Source organism: Molossus molossus, unplaced genomic scaffold (genome assembly GCF_014108415.1).
Source record: "Molossus molossus isolate mMolMol1 unplaced genomic scaffold, mMolMol1.p scaffold_m16_p_5, whole genome shotgun sequence".
Taxonomy (NCBI): domain Eukaryota; kingdom Metazoa; phylum Chordata; class Mammalia; order Chiroptera; family Molossidae; genus Molossus; species Molossus molossus.
The window spans coordinates 93907853-93935738 of NW_023425388.1; the positions used below are offsets into that span (position 1 = coordinate 93907853).

At 35.3% G+C, this 27886-nt stretch overlaps 1 protein-coding gene across 1 annotated transcript; it reads right to left on the bottom strand.

The window, feature by feature from the left end:
• Window positions 1–182: 182 nt before the first annotated feature.
• On the bottom strand, window positions 183–27886 carry CHMP2B (charged multivesicular body protein 2B). The gene is made up of 6 exons (XM_036243669.1): window positions 27607–27886; window positions 15555–15646; window positions 8776–8970; window positions 5074–5176; window positions 709–815; window positions 183–390 (listed from the first exon to the last, which is right to left on the bottom strand). The coding sequence occupies exons 1-6, from the start codon at window positions 27638–27640 to the stop codon at window positions 280–282; spliced, it is 642 nt and encodes a 213-aa protein (XP_036099562.1). The 5' UTR covers window positions 27641–27886; the 3' UTR covers window positions 183–279.

The window sequence follows — 27886 nt, forward strand, 5'->3', positions numbered from 1 at the left end:
AGTAATGAATATAATTTCTCTACACCATGCAGAAAAGTTGTCAACTTTTTACACATCACCACTCCTAAATAGTTCTAATTAAAATCCAAACTGTTCCCATTTTATATCATTGTCAGTCTTTGGCAAAAGATTCAAAATAGCCATAGGTTAGGAAACAACTGTTCACTCATGGTCTTCATTTATGCAAAATAAATGTTTTGTAAAGGAAATTGGCAATATGCCTGGTTTATAATCATAACTAAATAATTATAAATAAGCAAAATATTGTTGCTGTTTTTACTAGTCTACTCCTAAAGCTTTGAGTTGTCGTTCAATCTCCTCATCCGAGATGGTAGCCTTTGAAGTGGAGGCAGAGGGCAAGCTTCGGGCGGCCGACGGAGCTTTGGCCATCTGCATTAGAGAGGCAAAGAGAAAAGACGTGTCATCAAACATTTGGAGTAGGACACAATGGATATGCTGCAAAGAGGTTTACTTTACTTATCATATATAAAAACTTGCACCTAATAGTAAAGGACAACTGAAAACAATTAAGTGACAAAAGTCAGAAACTGTAGGGGTTGAAAAAGTAGGTTTGCAGTTGTAGTACAAACACATAATACAATAATGAATAAATAGTAATATAAGAATAAATTGTTTCACATACTCACAACTGCAAACCTACTTTTGCTCACACCTGTATTTCCAACTGAGAAAAAAAGACATTCATACCTTTCCAGAGATTTCAATTCCAATTTCATCAAGAACTTGATTCACAATATCTTGGCTCTCCTCTTCATCATCAGAGCCATCAAAGATGTCATCAAGTGTGTCATTGACTTTGGAAGGATGGAGAGAAAAAAAAAAGTTACTTTCAGATTTCAGGCTAGACATACATTTTTAGAAGGCAGGCCAAATACACACACACACACAGTTATATTATAGAAGGACAAACTTAGGTGAACCAACAAATTAGAAAAGTCACTGTCAAATGAATGAATACATTTTTGAGGCATTAAATCTGGAATAATGTTCATTTCAACACAAATTATCCTATAATAAAACAAGTCTACTCTGATTTTTTAAATTACATCTTTAATAAACAAGAACTACAGGATAGTCACAGGTACAGGATTAAAAATTTTAAACACGATTTCACAAACTGAATCTGTTCCGCTGGTAGCTGTTAAACCTGACCATGGAAGACTATGTAAGAATCCAATATCCTGTAAATGTTTGGGAGATGATTTACTCTTTTTATACCTATAATTACATTTCACATTTCTTAAGTTTTCATTCAAGATGTACATAGAATATTTTAACAAAGTTTAAGATTTTAAATTTATTAAAGTTGCCCAAGGAATGATGCCCAATTTAATCCTGCAGTGATTATTACTGCCATACCCTATCCTCTCTTCCTCCCTTCCCTTCCCAAAATATTTATGGAAAGCCTTCTGTATAGAAGGCATTATGTTAGGAGCTGTGGGAAAGGAGTTTCTGAAGGCCTGGGCATATGTCTCATTTATCTTAGAAACTAAGGGCCTGGCACATGGTACAAATAAAATTGATAGACATGGGAAAAGATGAAGACCTTATGTAGTTTACATTTATGTAGAAAAGAAAAAAACATAGACTGTAGTAAGTAGAAAAAGAAATGATTATTAAAAGGGAAGAGATTATATCCAACTGGGAGGAAGTGACATGTGAGGTGGTCCTTGAAGAATGCACAGGATTTAACCAGAGACAGAAGGAATATAATGCACAAAGACATGCTTGAAGGCAATAGGAATACATGTAAGGAAGAGTATGTTCTTTTGTTTGGTTACTGTTTAAGGTGCAAGAACAGAAAATGATTGTGAGGGAAATAATTAAGCAGCTGGCTTATGATCATTCTCCTCATTATTGGGCGATGGCCTCAAAGGAAAGGAGACAGGTAACCTAATCTGATCTCCTTGTAAATATGCTGCCAGTTGTGCTCCTGGTAAACAGACCTGTATCTGCTAGGAAGACAGTCCCTGTGTACTGAACGCTCTTAGCAGGATGTCCGTGGTTTAGGATGGCTATAGTAGACAAACCTACAATCTATGGGCTTATGAGCCATTACTCTCTAGAAAATGTCACATAAGGTAGGTGACCACCTGAGGTATAAATATAAGATGTTTCATAATTTAAATGTTGCCTTCAACATAAGCTAAGTACACCTCATTACACACATCACCTATCATTCTGGGTCAAAGAGTTTGGGTCTGATAAGAGAAGTCCTCGGGAATTATTTGAGATGTCACAACCCTCTGACTGTTTTGTATGTCCATTTTAATTGCTTGTATTGTTGATATTATTAATAAATCTTGACATTGTTTAAGATCACTGATTTGTATGAACATGACTTGAGAATCTGACTTTTTGTGTTAGCTCAATAGGATAAAGTAAATTTGGAAAAGGCTAAAGAGCTTAAGGCAAAAAAGAGAGAGAGAAATAACACCTTTGAAGAAATAATCTGGATGTTAAACTCATTCTGCCATTTTGCACCTATGCAATTTTTGAGGAAAGTCACATCACCTCTCTGGAACTCAGTATTCTCACTGGCAAAATAAAGGGGTGTGATCTGAAAACTGTTTCTGATCTATGATATGGGGATTTTATTTCGTAATCAGTAAGAAGCCCTGAAGGAATCCGATCAGCATACTCAGCTTAACCTCTACCTTCTATAAAAATAATTTAGCAGTATGATACTCAAATGGTAGTGAAGAAAGAGGGAGGATGGGGGAGTCCAGGTCAGAGTTTATAAGGGCCTCAGTGAAGAAGCAGAAGCAGAAAAAATGAACCTTCAGATAGATAAGAAAGACCAGAGAGTCAAACTAGGGTTAACAGGGAAGAATGCTTTCAGAAAAAGTGGAATAAAATTAATCAAGGATACAATAAAGATTTTTCAAAGATCTTCTTTCCAAAGCTTTAATGTGAACAAGTTTTAGAACAACACTGCATAATATAAACTCTAATTAAAAAAAGATGTCCATTTAAACTTTATGTTTATCTTTGGATGAAAACACTAATGTTAATATATTTTATTAGGTTATAGAAAAAAATAACCACCAATAACTACTATCATTTCAGATTCACTTACAAAATACTAGCATACAGATAAGAACTGTGACAGATACGAGTTTTAAGTATGAGCTTATTAATTTTCTTCATTATAGTTTAATGAAAAAGTTAATTCCTCTGGTAAGATCTGCTCAAACCTGTGCTATATTGGAAATCAAATGAATATGTTAGATACTGTGATCATTATATAAATGACATTCTTCACAGTCATTAAAAATTCACTAATGTTTCAAAAATCATATTTTTGAAAGTAAACATTCTATTTTTGAACTATCAAAAATACACACAAATTATCATTAAATCCTAAAAGCAAAATAGACAATCTGAAATAGAATACTAGAACAATGGTGAGTTTAGTAACCTTGGTAATGTAATGTGGTATTATTTATGCACTAAATGCTGTAAAATTAAAATGCTAGCAGAGCTAAACAGGCATATCCCTACATAGTTGTAAAATAATTAGAAAACATCTTTGCAAAACAATGATGCCAGCTTAGACTTATCATGCAAATAACAATTCAATATTGACCAAGATGCTATAAATGGTTACTCATTCATTACTGGAGAAACAGAGACTGATATAATCTTCCTGAGAAGAATTTGGTAGTAAAAACCAAAAGCCTTATAAAAGTTAATACTCTAAGGAAACTTAAAAAATTTTGATAAAGATAAAATAGAAACTGTATTGGCCTGCTCATATCACCTCGCCCTGATTCAATAATACAAAAGACTGACTATGGAGCTTCCAGAGGCAAACTGAGGAAGTACCAGCTGGCCTGGTGCTCCTCTAAGCGAATTTGTCCTCTAAGTGAATTTGTTATCCTTTAGAACTTAGAAAATAGAGTGACTAGCAGGACAGCCCTGACCACAGATGTGAGATGACGCAGGTCCCTCCTGCCTCAGCTCCCTCCCACCTCCGCTCCCTCCCGCTTATCACCAACTGCCTCCCCTCTGTACTTGTTTGCTCTCCCCCAAGGCCAACAAGAAATGCCAGCTGCAGAAGTTTGTAACAAGCCCCCTATAAAATAAAAATGTAGCTGAAAGTTGGGGCCGATCTCCAAGAACTTGGGATCAGTCACTGGCCAGCTTTGCTCTCTTTTGGCTTTAATTTGGCTCGGGTGGTCTTCCCGTTTTCTCGCGCCACATCAGAAACATTTATGAAAGAATCATCAAATACAGTAAACATTTTAAAACAATCTTATTGACAACTGTAAAAATGACTCAATAAATTAGGGTTGCTGTTATTTAATACTGATGTTACACAGTATTAAAGCCATTTTTTTAAAAAAGGCTTCAGAGAAGCTTTTAAGGTCATGAGAACATGCTTACATTATACTATGACATTTTTAAAAAGCTGGATGAAGTTCAAAATTGCACATGTAATATGATCTATTATAAGATATGGAAAAATATAGAAAAGAAACATACAACATTAATAGTAACTATATCTGAGTAGTGTGAAGATATATTTTTAAAAATGTTTTATTCCCTGTAGTCTTCATATTTCCACCACAACATGTAACTGGTTTATATTAAAAAAGAAAACTAAATATTAAATAATGTTGGGAGGGGGGTAAAAAGAATGAAAGAGCTCTATTATCTCTATCTCCAATAACTATACTATTAAAAAAAATCAATGCAACTCTGAAACTACCTAATTTATACCAGAAAGAGTTATTTTATTCACAAGTTGGTTTTTGTCCATTAATCAATAAAGTAAAACAGCTGTGGCCAGTACAGCATAGAAATATGGCATAACATGTTTTACATTTTTCCTTCAGTTAAACATTAATAGAATTTTGAGCCATATACATTGCCAATTTAAAAATACAATAGAGTTATAATATGGATGACCATTTCGAAGGGTACTGTATCATTTCTTTTTTCAATATTTGTGCTTTCATGGATGAGAATATGAGGTTGCTAATAAATAAACAGAGCTAATTTAAACATAAGAAAACTGTAAATTTCATTTTGAACTATTAAACTTACTCATTTCTTCAGTCATTTCCATTTTCATGTTTTCCTTCTGGAAATTCTGCATTGTCTGTAATGTCTTTTGTGGATCCACCTTCTTGTTAACTGCCTGCATTGTCTTTAAAATATGAAAATACCAAAGTCAGCTACATAATTATGAACATTTTCCTATGGATAAGTCCTCAGAGATCACATCAAATAGACACAGGCTTTGAGAAAGACAGACATTCTCCATAATTAAATATAAAAATGTTAGGTATTGTAGAAAAAAATAAAATATTCATTTGGAAACCATCTGTTTAACATCTATATAATAAAGACTGGCGTAGAAAAACCTCATCAACAGTAGGCACAAAACATTATGCAATGAAAAAACACTGTCAATAAAAAATCCACTGCTATTCAGATGGGAAAACTATATTTGCCTATTATGTGGTAGGTAATGTCCAAACTAAAGATAATTTTAATTTTTACAAATCATTAATTTAGTTATCTAAAGTAAAAGAATACACATTAGCATATATACTTAATAATCCTTTAACACATTTTAAAACATGGTTTAAAGAAAGAAAACAATGAGTTTTACAAAAATATGTAAAAAATATTTCACATTTTATGTTCACAACTTATTTCATTAAGAGATTAATGTCATCTAGTATAGATAAAATATTATATGTACCTATAATATATATAATATAAATGTGTGTTTTATAGTTAGTTCAGCATTAAAGGATACTATACAACATAAAACATCAGTTTCAAAGATGTGAAGCATACATTATTTTCTCAGACAAGTTGTATGCAATGCTGCAGCCAAAGTAATCTCTGAGTTACTACACACCCCTCATTCTCAGTATTAAAAGCCAAATTCCATAATTGGCCTGTGAGACCAAATAACAACTGAACTTTGCTTAATAAGCCAGTCTCATTTTGCACCACTGCCCTCTAGTTACACTGATCTTTCCTTTACTAAAATGTGCCATGCTTGCTCCTGTCACAGGACCTTTGCATATGCTCCCTCTCACCTGAAATGCTCTTCTCCATTTGCTTTTACTGTCAATACTTACGATTTAACTTCATATACCAATTTCTTAAAGAAGTTGCTCCTGACACCTCAGATTAGAATACATACCCTTGGTTACATCCTACTCAGTATACATAAAATTTTATACTTATTGGTATAAATTATAATACTTTCCTTGCAACATATATCGTTGTTGTAAATAATACTAATAATAACAACAGAGCAGTTAATGCCCATATAACCTAGTGTGTGTCTTTGTCAGACACTGTTCTAAGCACTTTATATATATATTTAAAGTTAAATGACCCTTTAAACCTGACAAATCTTTATGTGCTAGGTACTACCATTTTCTCTATTTTACAAATGGGGAATAAAAGCACAAAAGGTGAAATAACTTGACCTGGTCACACAGCTACTAAATGGAAGTGAACTTTGAACCCAAGTAATCTGGCTCCAGAACTTAGGTTCCTAATTACTGCATTAAACTACCTCTTTTTTTTTTATTTTTTTATTTTATTTTATTTTATCCTCACCCGAGGATATTTTTCCATTTTTTGTACAGATAGAGTGGGAGGGAGAGAGAGGAAGGGAGAGAGAGAGAGAAACATCGACGTGAAGGGACACATCGAGTGGCTGCCACCCGCACGACCAACCAGGGCCGGGGACAAACCGCAACCGAAGTACATGCCCTTAGCGGGAACCGAACCCGGGTCTCTCCGGACCGCAGGCCAACGCTCTAACCGCTGAGCCAAACTGGCCAGGGCTCAACTACCTCTTAAATAGGCTGCTTTTTGTTTTTTTGTTAATCCTCACCTGAGGATATTTTTCCATTGATTTTTAGAGAGAGGGGAAGAGAGGAAGGGAGAGGGAGAGAGAGAGAGAGAAACATGGATGTGAGAGAGACACATTGATTGGTTTGCCTCCTGCATGACTCCAGTGGGAGCCAGGAATCAAACCTGGGACTCTTCAGTCCGCAGGTCAATGCTCTAACTGCTGAGCCAAACTGTAATCTACCATGGTTAAAGCCCCTGCCTGGTTTTGTTTTCCACTGTATCCTCATCACTTGTAACAGTTCTTACTGTTAGGACTGAAACAAATATTTACTGAATTAATACATTTCTAAGAAATTTAAGTGAAAATTCCAATTCAGACATCTGTATATGGCAGAACCACATTAGGTATGTTTTCCTAACCTACCACTTGCAGAAAATTACAAAACAATTACAGTCAATCTTTATTATTTTGGGGTTCCATATTTTTGAATTTGCCTCCTCACTCAAATTTAGTTGTAACCTCAATCAAACTTGTGGTGCTTCTGTGCTCATTTGTGGACATGTGCAGACCACCAAACATTTTATTCACCAATGTGCTCATTTTCAGCTGAGGTCAAACAAGGTGGCACTCTGCCTTCTTGTTACAACTCTCATACTATAAACAAGTGCACTTTTTGCTCTTTATTTACTGTCACATTCTTGTGCCTTTGTAGGTGATTTTGCTGCTAAAAATGGTCCCCAAGTGTAGTACTGAAGTGTCATTTAATGTTCTTAAGTGCAACAAGGCTGTGATATGCTTCTGGAGAAAACACACTGTTAAGTTAGCTGTGTTCAGACATACGTTATAGTGCTGCTGCCATGAGTTCAGTGTTAATGAATCAACAATTAAATATGGGTTCTTTCAATAGAAACACACATGAAACAAATTTAGGTAGGCATCGGTTGACAAAAATGTTGCAATCAAAGGCTCACCAGAACCTAACCCTGTATTTCCCTTTGGAGCAATTGATATTCACTAATTCAGTGTTCCCAACTTTGTAGAACATTTACTACTGCAAATAATGAGAATCAATTGAATATACCATTTTCCTCGTATCAACCTCATCCTTTCTCTCCTCCATGACTCTTCTCCCTTTGCTCTTTGTAGTCATACTCCTCCTTCCCTATAGTTAACATCTAGTGATATTTGAAGACCTCGGTCTTCTGCAAAGTCTTTCAGATGATTCTATTCAAAGATCTGTGCAGTTCACTGAAGCTCAGCAGACAGATGTTAAGTGGGTAGTTAGTTCCCTTTTCAGACACATCTTAACACACTCCCCACGACCGAACTGTAAGATCTATGAGAAGAGCGTCTTTGTCTTAAATCTCTTCTTGTTTCTCATAGTATTTCACATGCATCAAGGAGCTCATTATTTGTTACACAATCAAAAGGCTCAGAGTCCTTTAAGATCTACATTATAAACATTTTTAATATAAAGACTGTAAGTTAAACACAAGTTCCTATTAGAATTAACTGATAAATCCTTCTAATAGTATTCATGTGTTTTCCTGACACATACATAAAAATTAATCTGGAAGAAATTACTACTTTAAAGTAATAGAAACTTATAGCTTAATGAAATAAGAAGCCCTCATATCTGACAGTTTAAGAAATAAAAGCAAAAACATAAGTCAATTTAATAGCTACATATGACCTTGAGACAATGGAAATATCTTAAAACAAGAAATTATATATTAAAACAAATCAATAAAGATCCTAGAAGTAGTTCTCTGGATTATCTGATATTATAACTAATGTTGCTAAAAATTACACAGATTCTATACTACATATATTACAGGAATTTTTCAATCTGATTTGAATCTTGATATTTAACTATCTTAGATTAAACTCCACATCTAGGGATACTGGCTTCATCTCACCTTTGCTGTAGTGGACATTGCACCAGCCATCTTCATCTGGGAATTCATCACTTTCGTCTGTGTGGACATAGAAGTGACTTTTGAACTTACAGCAAAAGTTCTTGTTTTTTGTTTCCGTAGTTGTACAAGCTGTTTGGCCAAGACTCTGCAAGCTTCTTTATTACCAATTTTGGCCATCTTCTTAATTTCTAATTCCTAAGAGAGGAAATAAAAAGAGGGGAATAAAATCACTGAGGGGCAGGCCTCAAGGTTTATTTCAAAAGAACAGATTAAATATATACAGGGCGAGCAAAAGTAGGTTTACAGTTGTTTGCATGGAAAATAACACAATAATTAATAAATAATACAAGAATAAATTGTTTCATGTACGCACAACCATAAACCTACTTCTGCCCACCCTGTACAATATACCTTTTCTCCCAGATGATGACTGAGGCTGCCGTGAAGTCACAGAGAGAAAAGAGTAATCTGACAGGGCAATTTATTCCACATATTTTCATGGGAAAGAGAACCAGTACCTTCATCAACAAATACAAAACTGGTCTATAAAACAGTACTCAATACAGCCCAAAAGAAAATTTTTAAAAAAGCAACCCAAAATTAGGTAGGAAAAAACAAAACAAAACAAATAAACGAAGAGTTGGTGAGGCAAAGAAAAAGAAGAGCACAGTGGCAGATTTAAAGCTGATAATACACACATATTAAGTGAATAGTCCATCTAATATCTCAGCAAAAGGCAGGTTACCAGATTAGATAAGAACTCAAATATATGCTATATCAAGAAACCAACTTTAATTTAAAAAAAAAGGCTAAGCAAAAGAATAGAAAAATATATTCTACATAATACTTATTAAAATTTGGAAATCTAGAGTGGCTACATTAACATCAGATAAAACAAACCAGCAAAACAAAACTTGAAAATAAGGAATATTGCCAGAAATAGAGGAGCATTTCATAATAATAAAGGAGTCAATACATAAAGATGCAAAACAACCCTAAATGTCTATGCACCTAAGAAAAATGCTTTAAAAGTAGATGAAGCACAACTGACTGAACTGAAAGCAGAAGCAGGCAAATATATAATTATCACGAGGGATATCAACAACTCCTCTCAATGATATATTGCTATAACTGTTAGAACAAATGGAGAAAAAATCTGTAATGATACAGAAGATTTACAAAAAAACACTATTGCCAACATGACCTAACCAACATTTATAGAAAACTCCATCAACAGAAGCAGAACACTCATACACTGGAAAAAAAAAAAAAAAAAATCACCAAAATATACCATATTCTGCAACAGAAAACAAGGCTCAATAAATTCAAGAGTGTTGAAATGATACAAAGTATGTTCTCTAACCACAATAAAATTAAACTAAAAATCAGTTACAACAATATGAAAGGAAAATCACAAATGATCAAGGCATAGGTTAAAGAAAAAAATAAAATCATAGGTGAAATAAAATATTTTGAAATTAATAAAATAAAAACATCACACATCAAAATGTGTGGACTACAGTTAAAACAACAGTTCTTAGAAATTTATAGCATTAAAGGATATATTAAAGCCCTGGTCAGTTTGGCTCAGCGGTTAGAGTGTCAGCCTGAGGACTCAAGGGTCACAGGTTTGATTCCTGGTCAAGGGCACATACCTGGGTTGCAGGTTTGATCCCCAGCCCCAGATTGCCGGCCCCAGTTTGGGGTCGTGTGGAGGCAGCCAATCGATGTGTCTTTCTCACATCGAGGTTTCTCTCTCTCTTTCTCCCTCCCTCCCTTCCACTCTATCTAAAAAATCAATGAAAAAAATATCCTCAGGTGAGGATTAACAAAACTAAAAAGGTGAAGGAGTTAAGTATTCGTTGGTAGTTACAAAATAGTCACAGGGATATAAAGTATAGCATTAGGGAATATAGTCAGTAATACTGTAATAACTATGTGTAGTGCCAAGTGGGTACTAGAATTATCACTTTGTTAGTTATATAATTATGTCTAACCACCATGCTCTACATGGGAAATTAATATAATATTGAATGTCAACTGTAACTGAAAAATAAAAAAGAAGTATAAAAATAAATTAAAATAATAGTAAAGGCAAAAAAGTTATATTAAAAAAAGGTCAAAGTTTCAAAATAGAAAAGTAAAAAAAAAAAAAAGAAAGAAAGAAAAAATGCAGCACAAAGAAATCCATAAACTAGAAAAGAAAAGATGTGCAGAAAATTAATAAAATTAAAAGCAGGTTTGTTTGTATGCTTTTTACAAAAAAAAATGGATCAAATTCATAAACCATTAGCCAAACAGATGAGGGGAAAACCACTGAGACAGAGAGAACACACAAGTTACAAATATTGGGAATGCAAAGTGTGGCATCACTTCATATCCTAACAATGTTAAAGGACAATGAGAATGTTATGAACAACAGTATGTCATAACATTTTAAAATTTAGTAGAAAAGGACAAATGACTTGATAGACACAAACTACCAAAGCTTAGTCGAAAAGACTAAAAACCTGATCTATATCCATTTTTTTAAATGAACTTGTAGTTTATCACATGAACTCATTTGTGGAATATAATGAAAAAACTAAGCTGATGAACAAAATAGACCCAGAGACATAAAAGCAGGAATCAGACTGACAAACCTAGAGGCGAGGGGGGGCGGGAGGGCGGGATAAACCACAAAACTTATATATAACCAACGAACTCAGACAACAATACTGTGAAGGGAGGGGTGGGAACAGAGAGGAGGGTGTCAATGGAAGAAAAATGAGAAACATCTGTACAAAAATAAATTAAAAATAAAATGAACTTGTAGTTTAAAAATCTATCCATAAAGAAAACTTCACTCCCAATGGCTTTGCTGATGAATCCTATCAAACATTTAAAGAAGAAATACAAATGCTTCTAGTATAAAGGAAAGAGTAAGGGACACTGCCAACTCATGTTTTATGATGAGCATCACTATGATGTTAAAACATAATAAAGACACTATACAAATAGACAACCACAAATGAACATGTTCATGAACACATATTACAAGTATTCTTGACAAAATTTCAGCGAATTAAAAAAAAAAAAAAACATTAAAAAAATACACCATCACCAATGACATTTATCCCAGGAGCAAAAACTTGATTGAACTTAGGAAAGTCAAAGTAACTCCCTATAGTACAAACAAAGGAAAAACTACATGATAATCATCTCAACAGATGCAAAAAATAAAAATAGCATTTGACAAAACTTCATTCCTGATCAAAAAAAGTCTGAACAAACTAGGTAAAAAGAAACTTCCTTAACCTGAGAAAGGGCATCTACAAAAATCCTACAATTTTAATATCACACGTGAATGTTTCCCCCTAAGATCAGTAACTAAGAAGATATCTGCTATCACCACACTTATATTTAAGACTGAAAAAAAAAACAACACATCAAGATTGGAAAGGAAGATGAAAAGTTTACTCATAGATATGACTGTCTATGTAGAAATCTAATAGAATCCACAAAAAAGGCTACTACGGTGAACTTAGAAAAGTTATAGGATTCCAGATCAATATACAAAAAATTAATGTATTTCTTTCAACAAAAAAATCAGAAATTGAATGTGTTCTCAAAATATCTAGCATCAAATATACGAAATAGGGATAAATCTATATAATTTCAACCACAAACACTGCTGAGAAAACAGAAAGATCTAAATAAATGGAGAGATACAGTATGTTCATGGTTTGTAACTCAATATTGTTAGAATGTCAAGTCTTCCCAAATTAGTTTACAGATTCAGTGCAACCCCAATCGTGATCTGATTGATCTTTTTTGTACAACCTGACACTTTTATTTGAAAGTTCATTTGGAAACGCAAAGCACCTAAAACAGCCCAAACAGTTTTGAAAATGGAAGTATAAAGTTGAAGGGTTAACACTATATAGAACTTCATTTATCGTGGTTAATCAGTTCCATACTCTATCGCGATAAATGAATTTCCGCGAAGTAGGATTCTTTCTTTATATACAGTCATCCCCCGCCACTTCGCGCTTTGACTTTCAGGGCTTCACTCTATCGTGAAGCTGGGAAAGTCAAAGCCTGAAGTCGGGTATTTGAAAAAACCGCGATAGAGTGAAGGAGCAAAAAGTCGAAGTGCAAAGTGGCAAGGGATGACTATATTGACTTAAGAATGGTCATATAGCCCTGGCTGGTTTCGCTCAGCGGTTAGAGCATCAGCCCATGGACCAGGGAGTCCCCGGTTCAGTTCCCACTAAGGGCACGTGCCTCGGTTGCAGTTTGTCCCCAGCCTGGTTAGAGTTGTGTGGGTGGCAACCACTTGATGTGTCTCTCTCACGTTGCTGTTTCTCTCTCCTTCTTCCTCCCTCTCTCCCTCTCACTCTATCTGAGGATGAATGTAAAAATGTCCTCAGGTGAGGATAAGAAAAAATAATACTAAAAAAAGAATGGTCATATAGATCAATGGAATAGCACAGAGCCCAGAATGCGGCCCACATGTACTCGGACAACTGATTTTCCTACAAAGATGGTAAGGTATCTGAACAGGTAAAGATGTCATCAACAAATGATGTTGGAACAACTGAATTTCCATATGTAAAAGTGAACCTCTACCTTTACCTGACAACACAGTGATTTAATTCAATATGGTTCACAGTTCTAAATGTATGAACTAAAACTATAACACTTCCAGGGCAAATCATAAAAGAAAATATTAGTGACTTTGGATTAGGCAAGTACTAATCATAGAAAAATAATAAATTGTACTTGATAAAAATAAAAATATCTGCTCCTCAAAAGACATTATTAGGAAAATATAAAACAAGGCCAAGAATTAGGGAGAATTTTTGAAAAACGTACATTTAATAAAGTACTTGTATCTGAAATATATAAAGAATTCTTACAATGAAATACTTAAGACCCAGTGATTCCTCTTCTGGGAATTTATCAACAATACCAGAAACATTAATTGGAAAGAATATATACACCCCTATGTTCATTGCAGCGTAATGTACAATAGCCAAGATATGGAAGCAGCCAAGTATCCATAAGTATATGACTGGGTAAAAAAGTTGTGGTACATTTACATGATGGAATACTACTGTCGTAAAAAGGAAGAATGTTTTACCCTTTGCAACAGCATGGATGGACCTGAGAACATTATACTAAGTGAAATAAGCCAGTCAGAGGAAGGCATAATGATTTCACTTTTATGTGGAATTAATGAATAAACTGAACTACCAAGCAAAATAAAGACAGACTCATAGATAGAGAGCAAGCTGAAGGCTCGGAGAGGTGGGGGATAGAGGGATTGAACAAAAAAAAAAGAGAGACAACTCATGGACATGGACAACAGTATGGTGGTTTCGGGGGTTGAGGGGGATAGGTGAGGTGGAAGAGGCACAGAGTGGATAAATAATGATAGTAGAAATTAAATTATAAAACAACAACAACAAAACTTTAAAAATAATGAGTAAAATATTTCAGTAGACCCTTTGGCAAAGGAGATATGTAAAAGGCAAACAAGCACATGGAAGATGCTGAACATATTAGCAATTAGGAAAATGCAATTTAAAGTGACAATCTGTTATATACCACTAGAATGGCTAAAAGGAGAAAAGACTGTTAACTTCACTCTTGGCCAGGATGTGACACAACGCTACTTGCATACGTAGCTGGTAGGTGCAGAAAACATTACAGCCATTTTGCAAAAGTGTTGAGCACTCTTATACGGTTAAACATACATTTAATCTATGACACAGCAATCCCACTCCTAGGAATATACCCAAGGGAAATGAAAACATATGCTCACACAAAGACTTCAATTGGATGTTTATGGCAACTTTATTCAAAATAGCTAAAATATGGAAATAACCCAAATGTCTATTGGCTGGTGAATGGATAAAACACATTGTGGAACATCCAAACAATAGAATAACATTCATCAATAAAAAGGAATTAATACTGATACATGTAACAATATTGATTAATCTCAAAATAGTTATAAGTGAAAGAAGCCATATGGAAAAAAAGAGAGTTCATATTCTATGATTCTACTTATATAAAGTTCTGCAGTGACAGATCATTGTTTGCCTGATTGAGGGATGGGTAGGAGGGACTACAAAGGGACGAAAGAAACTTTTAGGGACGAAAGATATGTTCATTACCTTGATTGCAGTATGGTTTCACTGGTTAATACGTATGTCAAATGTATCAAATTGTATGCTTTAAATATATATAGTCTATTGCATGTCAATTATACATCAATCGTTTATTAAAATATTTTAAGCAACATATATTTAAAAACATAACAAAATATTTAAATATAGCCAATCTATTTGTAAAAGTACATTCATTATCACAGACACAATGATAGCAAAATATCAAGTAGGTTAAAATATCAAGTAAGACACCTACAAGTGAACATAATTATTTTCAGGTAACCTTCTCTTGTTTTCAAGGACTACATTATCTTTGTTATTAGCTGAGAAGAAAATGGCTCTGTCTTGAACAATACTTCTTCCTAGGCATTCATGACTTTTACAGACTGAAGAATACTTTGATTTTATAACCAGCAGAATCCACAGAATCCTGATAAAAGTCAGCAGAATGACACAATAAACAAAGGTAAGCAGACATTGCAGAAAGGCATTAAATGCCATTTCTTAGAGAAGCAAATCACTTACTACCTGCCATCTGTCTTTTTCCAGTTAGATAATTATTCCAACACTAATTTCCAAATTTGTTTGAAAAGTTAAACTGAAATTTAATGTTCTACTTACCAGCTGTTTTTCTTGTTTCTCTAAAGCTGCTCGATCTCTGCTTATAGCCCTCTGTGTACCTCGTAACTCTCGATTCTGTTCCTTTATTACATCTAAGAGAACCACAAAAGAAACCTAAATGTACGGATTGTAAAATTTTCTATAATACCATTTAAAATAGTGGACTTGGAGACCTCAAAAGTAATACACCTTTATTTAATGGATGTTATAATTTATTCTTTCAATTCAATATACTAAAAAAAAATCAATCTAATATTCAAACTTGAATTATAAATACTGATTATACAAAGAATTAGAAAAGTGAGTGCAAGTTATTATAGAATGAATAACCAGAGTTTTAGTGCACAGATAAATCACAACAAAATATTCCCTTAGAGAACTGATTAGTATACAATGTTTTATATGTCACATATATATCACACACACACACATATACATCCTTTTCATCTTTCCTTACTCCAGTATTGTATGAAATTCCAGAAAGAAATAAGGTCCTGTGTTCATTAAATCTGTTTTCTACACTAAGTCATCATAACAGAGCAAAGCAGTAGACCTACCACTGAATCCACTTCTGCCACTTGATCACAGTATATTAGAAAAGTTAGTTAACACTAAGTCTCAGGCTACTTATAAAATAGGAATGTTGTGAAGGAGTAAATGACATACACAATTCCCTGAAATACTGTAAGTGTCCACTCAGTGTCGAATTTACCTCAATTCATCTGGATCCATCAGTTTTACCCTTTGAGGAATTCAAGATTAGCCTAGGCCTGATGGATGATAATTAAGGTTAGCTATTACTAAACAGTGATTTCTTCAAAGAATCACAGATATGGATGGTAATTCTTATCAAAACTGATCTGTCACTGTCAGGAATCTTTTAAGTATTTTACATGTATTATATAATATAATGTTCATAATGCTAGGGAGTTGATTTTTCTATTATTTTATATATAATAAAATTGAGTATTAGGAAGTTTAAATAACTTGTCCATGAACAGATGAATAAATAAACAAATTGTGATTATATATGTATAATGCAATATTATTTAGTTATAAAAAGAAATAAAGTACTGATACTACTGCAACATAGATAAAAATGTTATGCTAAGTGGAAGCAGCCAGATACAAATGGTCACATTTTATGATTATACCTATATGAAATATCCAGAATAGATAAATCTATAGACAGAAAAACAGAAGGTAGTTGCCTGGTGTTGGGAAGAGAGGGGAATAGTGAGTCACTGCTTAATGGGGACAGGGCTTCATTGTAAGGTGATGAAAATGTTTTGGAACTAGAAGTAATGGTTACATAACACTGTGGATGTACTAAATCCACTTACCTATTCACTTCAAAATGGTTAATGTTAATTTCACCTCAACTAAAATAACAACAAAAACCAGCAACCATTATCCTTTTTAATGATGGAGCATGGCAACTTATGTTCTACCCATTTCTGTGTATAGTGTAACTTTTTTCAGAATAGAAGTAACTAATTATACTGACCAACAGGCACTATATAAAGTGCTTCACAACAACCCCAAAAGGTAGTTAGGTACTATTATCACAATTATTTCGGAGTAGGAAATTGGTATTTGGTGAGGTAATCTGCCCAAGGGAGAAAACATGTTAGGATTTACATACAAGCAGCTGATTCCACGGCCTCCGATTTTAACTACTCTATTATGCTGCTGCAAAACTTTTTGGGCAAATAAGAAATAAAGTTATCAGGGACATAATCTTTATAAATATAGATTCATATTAATAAAAATATACAGTATTTCAAACTGAATAAAAAACATTCAAGTCATTATATAAAATTTAGATAATCAATTATAACTTCCTGAATAAAAGTTAAATGAAAATAACATGCCAGAGCTCCTATATCCTATATACAAGACATCCATTTCCCCTTCTTTGCTTGCTCTGTTTCTCAGCTGTTATATTGGTGAATATCTCATGCTGAGGATTTACTAAGAATGCATTCTCTATGTTCCTTATATGCAGAAATACAAAACCATACCATAGAGAGGGAGATGAAAAGGCATATGTCTCTCCCCTCAGCCACCCTCTTCTGGATGGGAAATGCACACTCATTTAACAAAAAAGAGAGACAGGTTCTATAGACAAATATATTTGGGAAATGTTGAAGTTGACAAAAAAATTAAACAGATTTCTTTACTTCAAGGCTTCTAAGTATGTTTAATATATGAATGCATTGTAAATCCTTAAGGGCGGAATATATTACAGATTATCTCCCAAATTTATTAAGCCAAGGATCCCTTTCAAGAAATCTCTATTAACATTTTCTAGATACCAATGTTCCATGAAGCACTGGCTGAAGTCCTATTCTAAGATAATATGATTTATTAGTTTGCTAGTGCTGCCATTAAAAACACCACAGATTGGGTGGTTTAAACAACAGAAATTTATTTTATTAGTCCTGGAGGCTGGAAGGCCAAGATGTTGGCATGTATGATTTCTCCTGAGGCCTCTTTCTTTAGCTTGTAGATAGCCGACTTCTTGCTGTGGCCTTTCTATGGGTGTGCCTATACCTTACCTGCCTGGTGTCTCTTCCTCTTGTAAGGACACCAATTCTATTGGATTAAGACCTATAGCCTCAAGACCACACTTAATCTACTTATCTCTTTTAAAAGACACTATTTCTAAATACAGTCACAAAGGGGTTAGGGCTTCAACATATGAATGGGGGGGGGGGGCATAATTCGGTCCCACAACACAATTTCTCTCCTCTGACATCTATTAGACTGACACTAAACAAAATAGCAAAGAAAAAGTTCTCATGTCTCCATCTTTCAAAGAAATCGTAAGTTTTTTCATCCGTAATACTCAAACACTCCCAATTTTTCTTTTCTTTTGGACATAGTTCCCTATCTTGCCAAAGCCAATGGATTAGTATGAAAACATTTACCACTCACTCTACTGTTTCAATAAAAAATATGCTCTAAATTTAAAACTGTAAAATTACAAATGAACTTTTGAAGTATAACCACTTTGTGTACTAAAAACTAGGAAGTTTTTATAAGATGAAGGACTGAGCTAGTGATGATGGTCTTCTAAAGTTACGAAAATACTAGCTATAAAAGAAGCCATTATAATAAGTTAAGTTGTGGCCAGACCACTGACACAGGTGCAAAGCAAATGCTGTAGCCCTGAATGCTAGACCTAGAATCCTATCAATACACATTTTGTTGTTACTAGGGTACATAATGAAGAAATATATATATTTGATCTCTGTCCTGCATTCCTGGAACAGAGCTCCTAAAACACTTGGAATTTCTTGAGTGATAGAAATGTATTTTGATTCAGGAAGGGGGACCCTGAAATATTGTGTGGATGGGACTGGTTACCAGAAGAACAAATACTTGGTTAGAGGGTGGAAACTTTCAGCCATACCCCTCAGGAGAGGAAAGTGGGTGAAGACTGGGTTATAAAAACTCTTGAACAAAGAGACTGGTAGAGCTTCTGTGCCGGTGAACAACTGACATGCTGGGAAGGTGGCATGCCTGGGAGGGCATGGAAGCTCTGTACCCTCCCTCCAACACCTTGCTTCCATGTGGCGGCTTATTCCTGAGTTTTATCCTTATAATAAATCAGTAGTAGTAAGTAAAGCACTTTCCTGAGTTCTAAGAGTTTTTCTAATGAATTATCAAATGTGAGGAGGGAGTTGTGGTGACACCTGAATTTATAACCAGCGGGTCAGAAGTACAGTTAATGGTGGCTACCTACGACTTGTGACCGGCATCTTCGTCTTCTGGGACTGAGTCCTTAACCTGTGGTGTTAGTGTTACAACTGAACTGAATTGCTGGAGACACCCAGGTAGTATCAAAGAATCAGAGTAAAGATTAGATATATCCATCTTTGTTGAAAAACAAGTATTACAAAGGGGGCAAAAGGGGTGGCAAATGGGGGACATCTGTCAACAATCAAAATAAAACAAAACCAATAAAAAAAGCATTATGATATGAAATTTTAACAAAACATAATTTAATCAAATAGTTTGACTTCCCCATTCTTAATTTTATGTAACTATGTGTACCATAACTGTCATCATACATTAGAGAAGAAAAAATAAAGAAAATTAACTACTGCAAATTCCACAGCCTATTGTTAATAGACCTATTAATATTTAAGCAGTTTTAGCTATAAACTGAGAGCATATAATGTTATATACTAAAACACAGTCATAATACTTTAAAACATATTATGGTAAGTAGGAAAAGGTAGTAAAATATTTTTTCATATGAGATGATAGGTATATCGTATAAAACAAATTGCTCTTTAATTTTCAAAAAATAATCTCTATACTAAACCCACATTTATTGATTTTGTCTTCCAGATAATTCAGAAGGAACAACATGAGAACGGTTCTGAGTCACTTTCAATGTTTTTAAGGCCAAGTTCATTTTCCATTTTGTTTATTTCTTAGGTCTGATTTCTTCCCCAGATTACAGCTCTTTAAGAGCAAGAAATGCATGTATTTTATATTTGTATTTCCACCTTACTTCTTGCCAACTACTATCACAATATATTAGTTAACAATGATCTAAGGGAATACAAACATATACACTAAAATATAAAATAATTTCCTTTATAGGCATATTAAACACATTCCTTTAAAATGTATAATAAAATCTACTGGCTATGAAGAAAGATGGTTAATATTAACAATAGTAAAATCTGAACGATGATAGATATTGTTCTACAATGGGAAAAAATGAAGCATTGAAATAATCAGTTACTTCCCTTATAATTTTTTGCTCTTTCCATTCTGAGTCCAGACGATGATAGAAACGTGTACAGGGTATTGCTGACACCTAGGAGAGATGGGAGCTCGGCTCCTGTTCATCCTGTGCTGCCTGTCGATTCCCGCTTCCCTCTCTAGGTACAGAACATGCCATGAATTCTCCTGCTCCAGCACCTTGTCTACTTACCATATGGGGCTGTGGTGAACATGTCACAATAGGTGGTGATAGAAAACTTTAAAGCTGAGAATGTCAAAAGGACACCGATGATGTGCTCCCTCTGTCACCATTTGGTGAGGTAAAAAGGGTCTGGCCCATAACAAGCATAACACTTAGAGAAAACCACCCAAGCCACTCAAGCCTCTAAGACTATTAGTACTGAACAAGATAACACATGTGCTCTAGAGTAATAAAATCTCAGACTTAAATTGTGGACTTAAGAAGACACTGACAGAAAAGTTCATTCTACTTCTTTGGCTCTAAGTCATTAAGGTCTATTTGCTTAGAGGAAAAAAAGAACACAAAAAAATAGAGGGCCTCCAGTGTGGTCTAGCCTAGCTCTAGGGAGGTCTGAGCCAAGCCCTAGCTTGAATTATGGCTGTCCTTTCAGACCCTGCTCATTTACATACAATTTGCACATTTGAGAACTAAAGGAATAAGGAATTACCAACTGTAAGTATGGAATTCAGTTACTGGATGAGGAACACTGTTTCTAATGCCTGCCCTTTGAGAGCTCGCAGGGCAGTGCAGGTTATACTGTCTCTTGAGCAGGAGGCACAACATGCAGGTGCACCCTCAACGGGGCTCCAGCTGGCCTGTAGACAGCATCCACTCTACCAGGCACTGGGTTTTGTGCTTTACTCTAAGGTCATGATGGACTTTTTAATCTAATATTTTCTGCTTTTAAATGTATTTCTTTAGGAAAAAAAATCAGTTTGATTTATGCAACTTTATTCCTATCAACTATCTTGAATCTAACCATCACATGCATTGAGATGAGAGCACGAAATGTTCCCACATCCTGTTTTACCATTTCCCTTAATTGGTTTTTGGGACCTAAATCCCAAGAGGAGAGGGAACTGCCCCTTTAGAGCGGATCTAACAAGTTCTGCATCAGCTGGTAGCACTGGAAACAGTGGGTACTGTGGCACTGGTATAGAGGGATAATGAGTATTGGATAAGCCCTGATCGTGACTGAAAACAAGAGCTAGGAGTGTGAGTTCATCAAAAGTAGGTATGGTCGAGCTCACCAATGAACACTAACATAGAAAGGCGTCCTGGCTATGTGGGAATGTACAATCTTCTTGGGTTGATGAGGGGGAAAAACTAAGCAAAAATGCTACAAGCTCAAAGGGTCGGGGGTAAGAAAGAAACATTAAAGGGCAGTACCTAGAAAATACTAGCTCTAGGAAGCAAATTTACTAAAAGGCAGAAGGAAACTGACAATGAGAGTGGGTGAGGAGGAATCAGAATTTGATATGACAAATACATTTGTTTCTCAGGCTTTGGAAATGGTATATCAGAAATCAGGGAGAAATGATATCAGCTTAATTAACCAGTTTTGATACATGGTAAAGAAAAAATAAAAAAACAAGTATGGGAAACAGAAAGGACAGTGGAGGATCATGCTATCAGTTTTACTCTACATATAGTCTAGGGAGCCAAGGATCCACTAAGAAAGAGGTTGAAGTTGAAAAACTCTGCAGGACTTGCTTGGAAGGGAGATGCACAACACTAAAGAGAAAACAGGAGACTCTAGCCCTATAGTAGCACAAAAGGAAGTAAAAGGGAATTTTTCTTTTCTTTCCCTACCAGTAACTCGAAAGTCACTCAAGCCCTGAGGAAGTCATTGAAATGAGTATATTATTACCATAAAAACATCAGTTTTTGAAGAGCTGAAGGGAGGTATTTAGATGGGCCACCTAAGCAGATCTTTGGGTTACATGTGGTTCTCTAAGACACAGGCTCTGGCACTATCATCAAGAAGAGCTTAAGTCCAGAAAACTGTCCAAGGTCATGTTCCAGCTTAAATAAGTAAGGGACTGAGAGGGAAAGCTCCTCTGAAAAATGTCTCACAGACACCTGGACTTTGAAGGTAGGCAATGGTAAGTCAGCATGGTCTTTGGTGTCATGATAGGAATGGAGAAATACAGAGGAAAGACTTTTTTTAGAAATATCCAGTCTAAAAGTATAGGGAACTTTGCTCAGAAAAGATGCTAAGAAGAGTATATTGTGCACCTGAATCCCACATGCAACAGCAACAACAATAGTAATAACACTAATATTTTAGTGTGCCAAGAATGTAGGAGCCAAGTAGAAAGTACAATCTGAGTTTTTAAATATTCCGAATAGTAAATACTAAAGGAACATGCATCATCCTAAGAAAGATTTGGGTACTCTAGGTAGCACCATCAGAATGACGTATTTTATCTGGAAGAAAGCAGATATGTTTACAGAGAGAATTCAGTTTACAAACATGGTAGATTCTATCCCCTCTTGAGCTACTGGAAAAGTGGCCTCACAACTGACCTTTTGATAGATTATCCCAGCTCAGCCAAAACTCCACAGGTTCTGCACTCTGGACAACTAGAATACATGGGTAACATCCCAATGAAGCAAAGACGAAGAAGCTCTGTTTCTGTTAGCAGTGTCCCTCAAATTGTCTCCAAACTTTCCTAAAGTTCAAGGTGGGTGGCAATAATATGGATTTAGGCTCTAGTAAGTCTGAATACTGGAAACACAACTTTGGGTTAATAAATACTATTATTTTGGAATTTAGTCTCTCAATTACAAACTACTGTAGAGATACTTTCATTTACTCTGAAGACTCTCTGCAACCTTGAAAAAGTTGAATAAGCATAAGCTAACTGGAACAACACAAGGATCTACTTTGGTTCCGTTCAATGTTAGTCAGGAAGAAGATGCCAAATAAAAAGGAAAAACAAAAATAAGTGCTGAGGGATTTAACATAAATTTGCGGTGGCATTAGAGAGGAATTCCTAGAGATGGAAAAAAAAGTATGTCAGAATGAGAAAAGTATGGTATATACAGATAAATATGAGAACTGTGTAGCTGGACAGTACAATGTCCAGAGACATGGCCAGAAAGAAAGACAAGACGCAAATCAAAAAGGGCCATATCTGCCTCATTAAAAGCACCCACTTGATCCTTTTGGTACCAGAGAATCAATGAAGGGGTTTACACTGAGGAACAGCATAGGAAGACCTGGGTTTCCCATATGTCAATCACACAAGCAACCTTGTAGATGAATGATTTAAGGGCTGTGAAGCTACAGCAAAGAAAAGCAGAAAGGCAATGCAATAAAGTGCAAGATAAATGGGATCTGAATGACAGCAAGGATTTGAAGGCATACAGAGGCAGATCATATATGTCAAATATTTAAGAAGCACAAGGAGCAGGACTTGGTAATTAATTGAAGATTGCGGACAAAATCAAGGACTCCCAAACACTGGAGGAAGAGAACCCAGGAAACGAACCAACTTAAAGGAGATGGTGATTAATTCTGTTTGGGATCTCTTTAATTTGACATCCTTTGGAACATCTAGGAAGAAATACTCAGCAAACTATTGGATGTATTGATCTGACTCTCAGAAAAATATACCTAAAGATACAAATTTGGGATCCAATAAGATTTAGGTTATAATGAAAACAATAAGAGTCTGAATAAGATTATGCAGATAGAGAATGTACAATTAGCATAATGGTAGCCCATGCTGGAACCAATAGAACACTAACATTTAAGGAGTAGGTTAGAGGAAGGGAGGGAGAGAGGAAGGAAGAAAAGGAGGAAGGAAAGAAAAAAAGAAAAGAAAAACCTGAAAGAAGAAAGAGTGGTCAGAGAAATATGAGGAAAATCATGTCATGGAAGCCAAGAGAGTTTTAAGGAAGAAATAATTATCAGACTCAAACGTAAAACACAGGCCCAAGAGATGATCACAAACAAATGGCCATTGGATTTGGTGTTCTATTAGTCATTGATGACGAACTAAAATCTCAGGACATGAGATATAAAGCAAACTGCTGTAGAATAGGGTCTACTGAGAAATAAAGACGTGGAGACTACTGCTGTAAGAATGTTAGATAAAGAGCAAAAAGAGATAACTTAAAAACTTCACTTTTAAGAAGCATATAATACTGCCTAAAAGATGGTGGGTCAAGAGAGAGTCAGGAAAAGGAGGGTTGTTTCCAGTTCTACCACCATTAGATACTAAAGTTCTACAACTCATTCTGAGAAAAGATTCTGGTTCACAGACAAAAGGTAATATTACATGGTATCTACCAAAAGTTGAGAATTCCAAGTATGTAGCAAGAACAGCAAAATTCAACTATGCGATAGGATTAGCTAATTTAAAAAATTACAATGATAATATTCAAAGAGATTAGGCCCTGGCTCTCTGCCACTTAGAAGTTGTGTGATCTTGGGCCAGTTACTTAGTCCCTTGTCTCTCAATTTCCTCATCTATAAAGTGGGGATAATAACAGTACTTATAGGTGTTGTGAGAATTATAAGATACCACATAGAAAATGCAACTTGGTGGTAGTTTAGAGTAGGACTCCAAATTTGTCATTATTTAGGATAACAGATAAAAATCACAGTGTATAAAGAACTTCACTTTTTAAGAAGCATATTTAGTTGTGCATTTATGGCAAGTCCTCATGACATCCTGATTTACAGGTTCATAATTAGCTCCAATAAATAGGTCACTATTCATCCACTTAAGGAAAAAACAACACTGTAAACACTTTAGCATAATGTGTATGCATATACCATATATATCAGTAAAAGAGAAAACAAGGACTCAATTGTAATTTCACATTCAAAAGACTCTTCCTCTTCTATGGCACTGAGGTACAGTTCTCATTAATTTCTGTAACAAAGTATACAGTGCAGAGACTTTCATTCATTCTGTGTCAAAAATGAATTAAACATAACTCGGAATAGGAATAAGTGCTGTAATGTTGTCTCCCTTTTTAATTTACATGTGCAGTAGTCTTTAATGATATAGCATGCAACTCTTCCAGCCAATCCACGAGACAAAAAGATTCAATTATTCTCCAGATCTACAGTAACATACTTCCCTTATATGTCAGAATTTCATTACTGCTGAAACAGATAAAAAGACAGCATATAGTAAAAGATCTTATGAACAATAATCAACTAGTCCAATGACCTGAGAGAATTGCATAAAAATACATTAAATTTCATAATATATAGCCTCATTACTCCTAAGAATGCTGCCATCTTTTAAACAAACAAAACAACTTCTTTTTAATAAAACAAAGAATAAAAACATCAATAAAGCTCCATATCAAAATAATAAAAGTACAGTTCTAGAATTAAGATGTCATTAAGTGATTTGAATTGACATGGTAATTTAAGAAAATATCAAGCATGTAGCAGTTTGGTAGTTATAGTAGATGTACATGGTGGGCTAATTTATATTCAAAATTTCATATCTAGATATTTAAATCGGCAGCATAGTTCCTAACAAAAGTCTTTAAGACTTTTTTACCCCCACAAATAAGGCTATTTAGTAAAAACATTATTTCTTGGATGAATTAGCCCAAGTGCAAATGAGTATACAGTTAAACCCCCTCACTGCACATCCTCATTGTCTTTATTTTTATTCTGCTCTACATTTCAAGCACAATAGTCACTAGATTGCTAAAAGCACCAGGAAGCACAGCAATGAGAATATAGAACTGATATTTATTTCTTTAAAAATATTGACAGATATTAAACAATTAAAGCTAAAATGTCTGACTTTTAATGTTAAAATTTTAAAATTTGTAACAGTAAGAAAGATGAAACCCTTTTTTTGTTTAGTAAATTCTCACTATATAAAACTGAAACAGAGAAATAAATCTTTTTTCCTACTCTGAGTACTATATAATACCCCAAAATCATAATATTAGTACTGACACTAAAAGAAAAAATAAAGTGCCACATTAAAGATTAAATAAACAGCATTCTCAGGAGTAATACACATAAAACCTACTTCACATCATTGTATTACATCCTACAGCAACTTGGTAGTTATTCCGGTATTGTAAATGGTTAATAGAAAGTCTTAGTTAATAACAAGTCAATAAATTTTTAAAAATCTTTTCACCCACTCAGGGTAAGCAAAAATATATCATTAGAGGTAAAATGACATTATGTGTTGACGTGAATGGTAGAGTGACAGAGTAAAAATGATGTCTTTGTTATCCTCAAAATAATTTTGTTGTCACTGGACTAGTCAATACAAAGAATGAAGGAGTTATCCCAGGTCTGTACCCTGTCTGTACCAATCACTGTCTAGCTACTGCTGCTCCTTTTGTGGCACAGTTAGACCCTTACAAAGAAGTGATTCTGTGGTTGAACCAGCAGCAACCTAGACTCAACATGCAATGGGAACACAATTTTTGAATAACTTGAATGAATTTGATTCCTAGCAATGAAAATATCAAGACTATCAAGACCAATCAGTGTTCTATGAACATACGTTTCAAGCATTGCTTATAAACACCAATTTGCATATTCCTGTACATTCATTTTTTTCCTCTTAAAAGGTACCATTGAGCTAAAGGTCTGAAACAATGAAAGTACCTTAAAATATAAACTTCTATGTAGATAACACATACCACATCTCTTACTTTAGATAGCAAGAGATAATCACCAGGGAGAAAAATCCATTATGAAACTAAATTCAGACACTTCTCCTGGGTTCCTTTTATTTTTCTATTGGAGTCGGTCAAGAAGAATTGTTTCACATCTCTACTGTCGGGGTAGACAAAACCAACCCAGACTCAAGTTCATTTTGGTAACTGGAGTCAATTGTACCCCCACCCACCCACTCCCGCCCCCCACCCCAGACACAGGTTTCCGGTTTGCACGCCTAGAAGTAGTACAGATTCAAACTGAAGAAGGAACAAACCAAGCAGACAAAACTAACAAGAAATTCATTAAATCAGTAAGTCTGATGGCACTCAAGGGCCAGCAGCATCCTGCCTCCTCTAAATGTTCAGGATTCTGATAAAAGAAAAGAAACAACGGGGCGGGGGTATCAAAAGGAAGAAGCCAGACTGCCCAGGTGAGAGGGCGAGGTGAGCGAGACAGAGGTGATGGGAAGCAGCCAAGTGACGCAGGAGGCGGTCACCTGTGGGGCCACTGGATCCAGCCCCGCCCCCAGGGACAGCAGCAGGAATCGCGGCCCGAAGCCCCCAAAATACGCCTGAGAAACACAGAGCTGGGCCCCCTCGGCCCGACATGGAACTTACCATCCACGGTTTTCTTCTTGAAGAAGGACGCCATGGTCAAGGACCGCGCCCAGGCGGCCCGGCTCGGCCCGGCTCGGCCCGGTCCGTGCGCGTCTGGGAAAGGACAGGAGGGAAAGGACAGGCCGGTGGAGGGTTCGGGGTAGCGAAGCCGAAGGACAGGCGAAGAGGGCAGCTCTCCAGGCAGAACCCGCAGAGGCGGTCCCCGGGAAGCCTACCTCAGCCGACTCTCCCGGAACTCAGGTGACTGCGAACTAAGACACTTTTTGGAGAAGTCACTTCT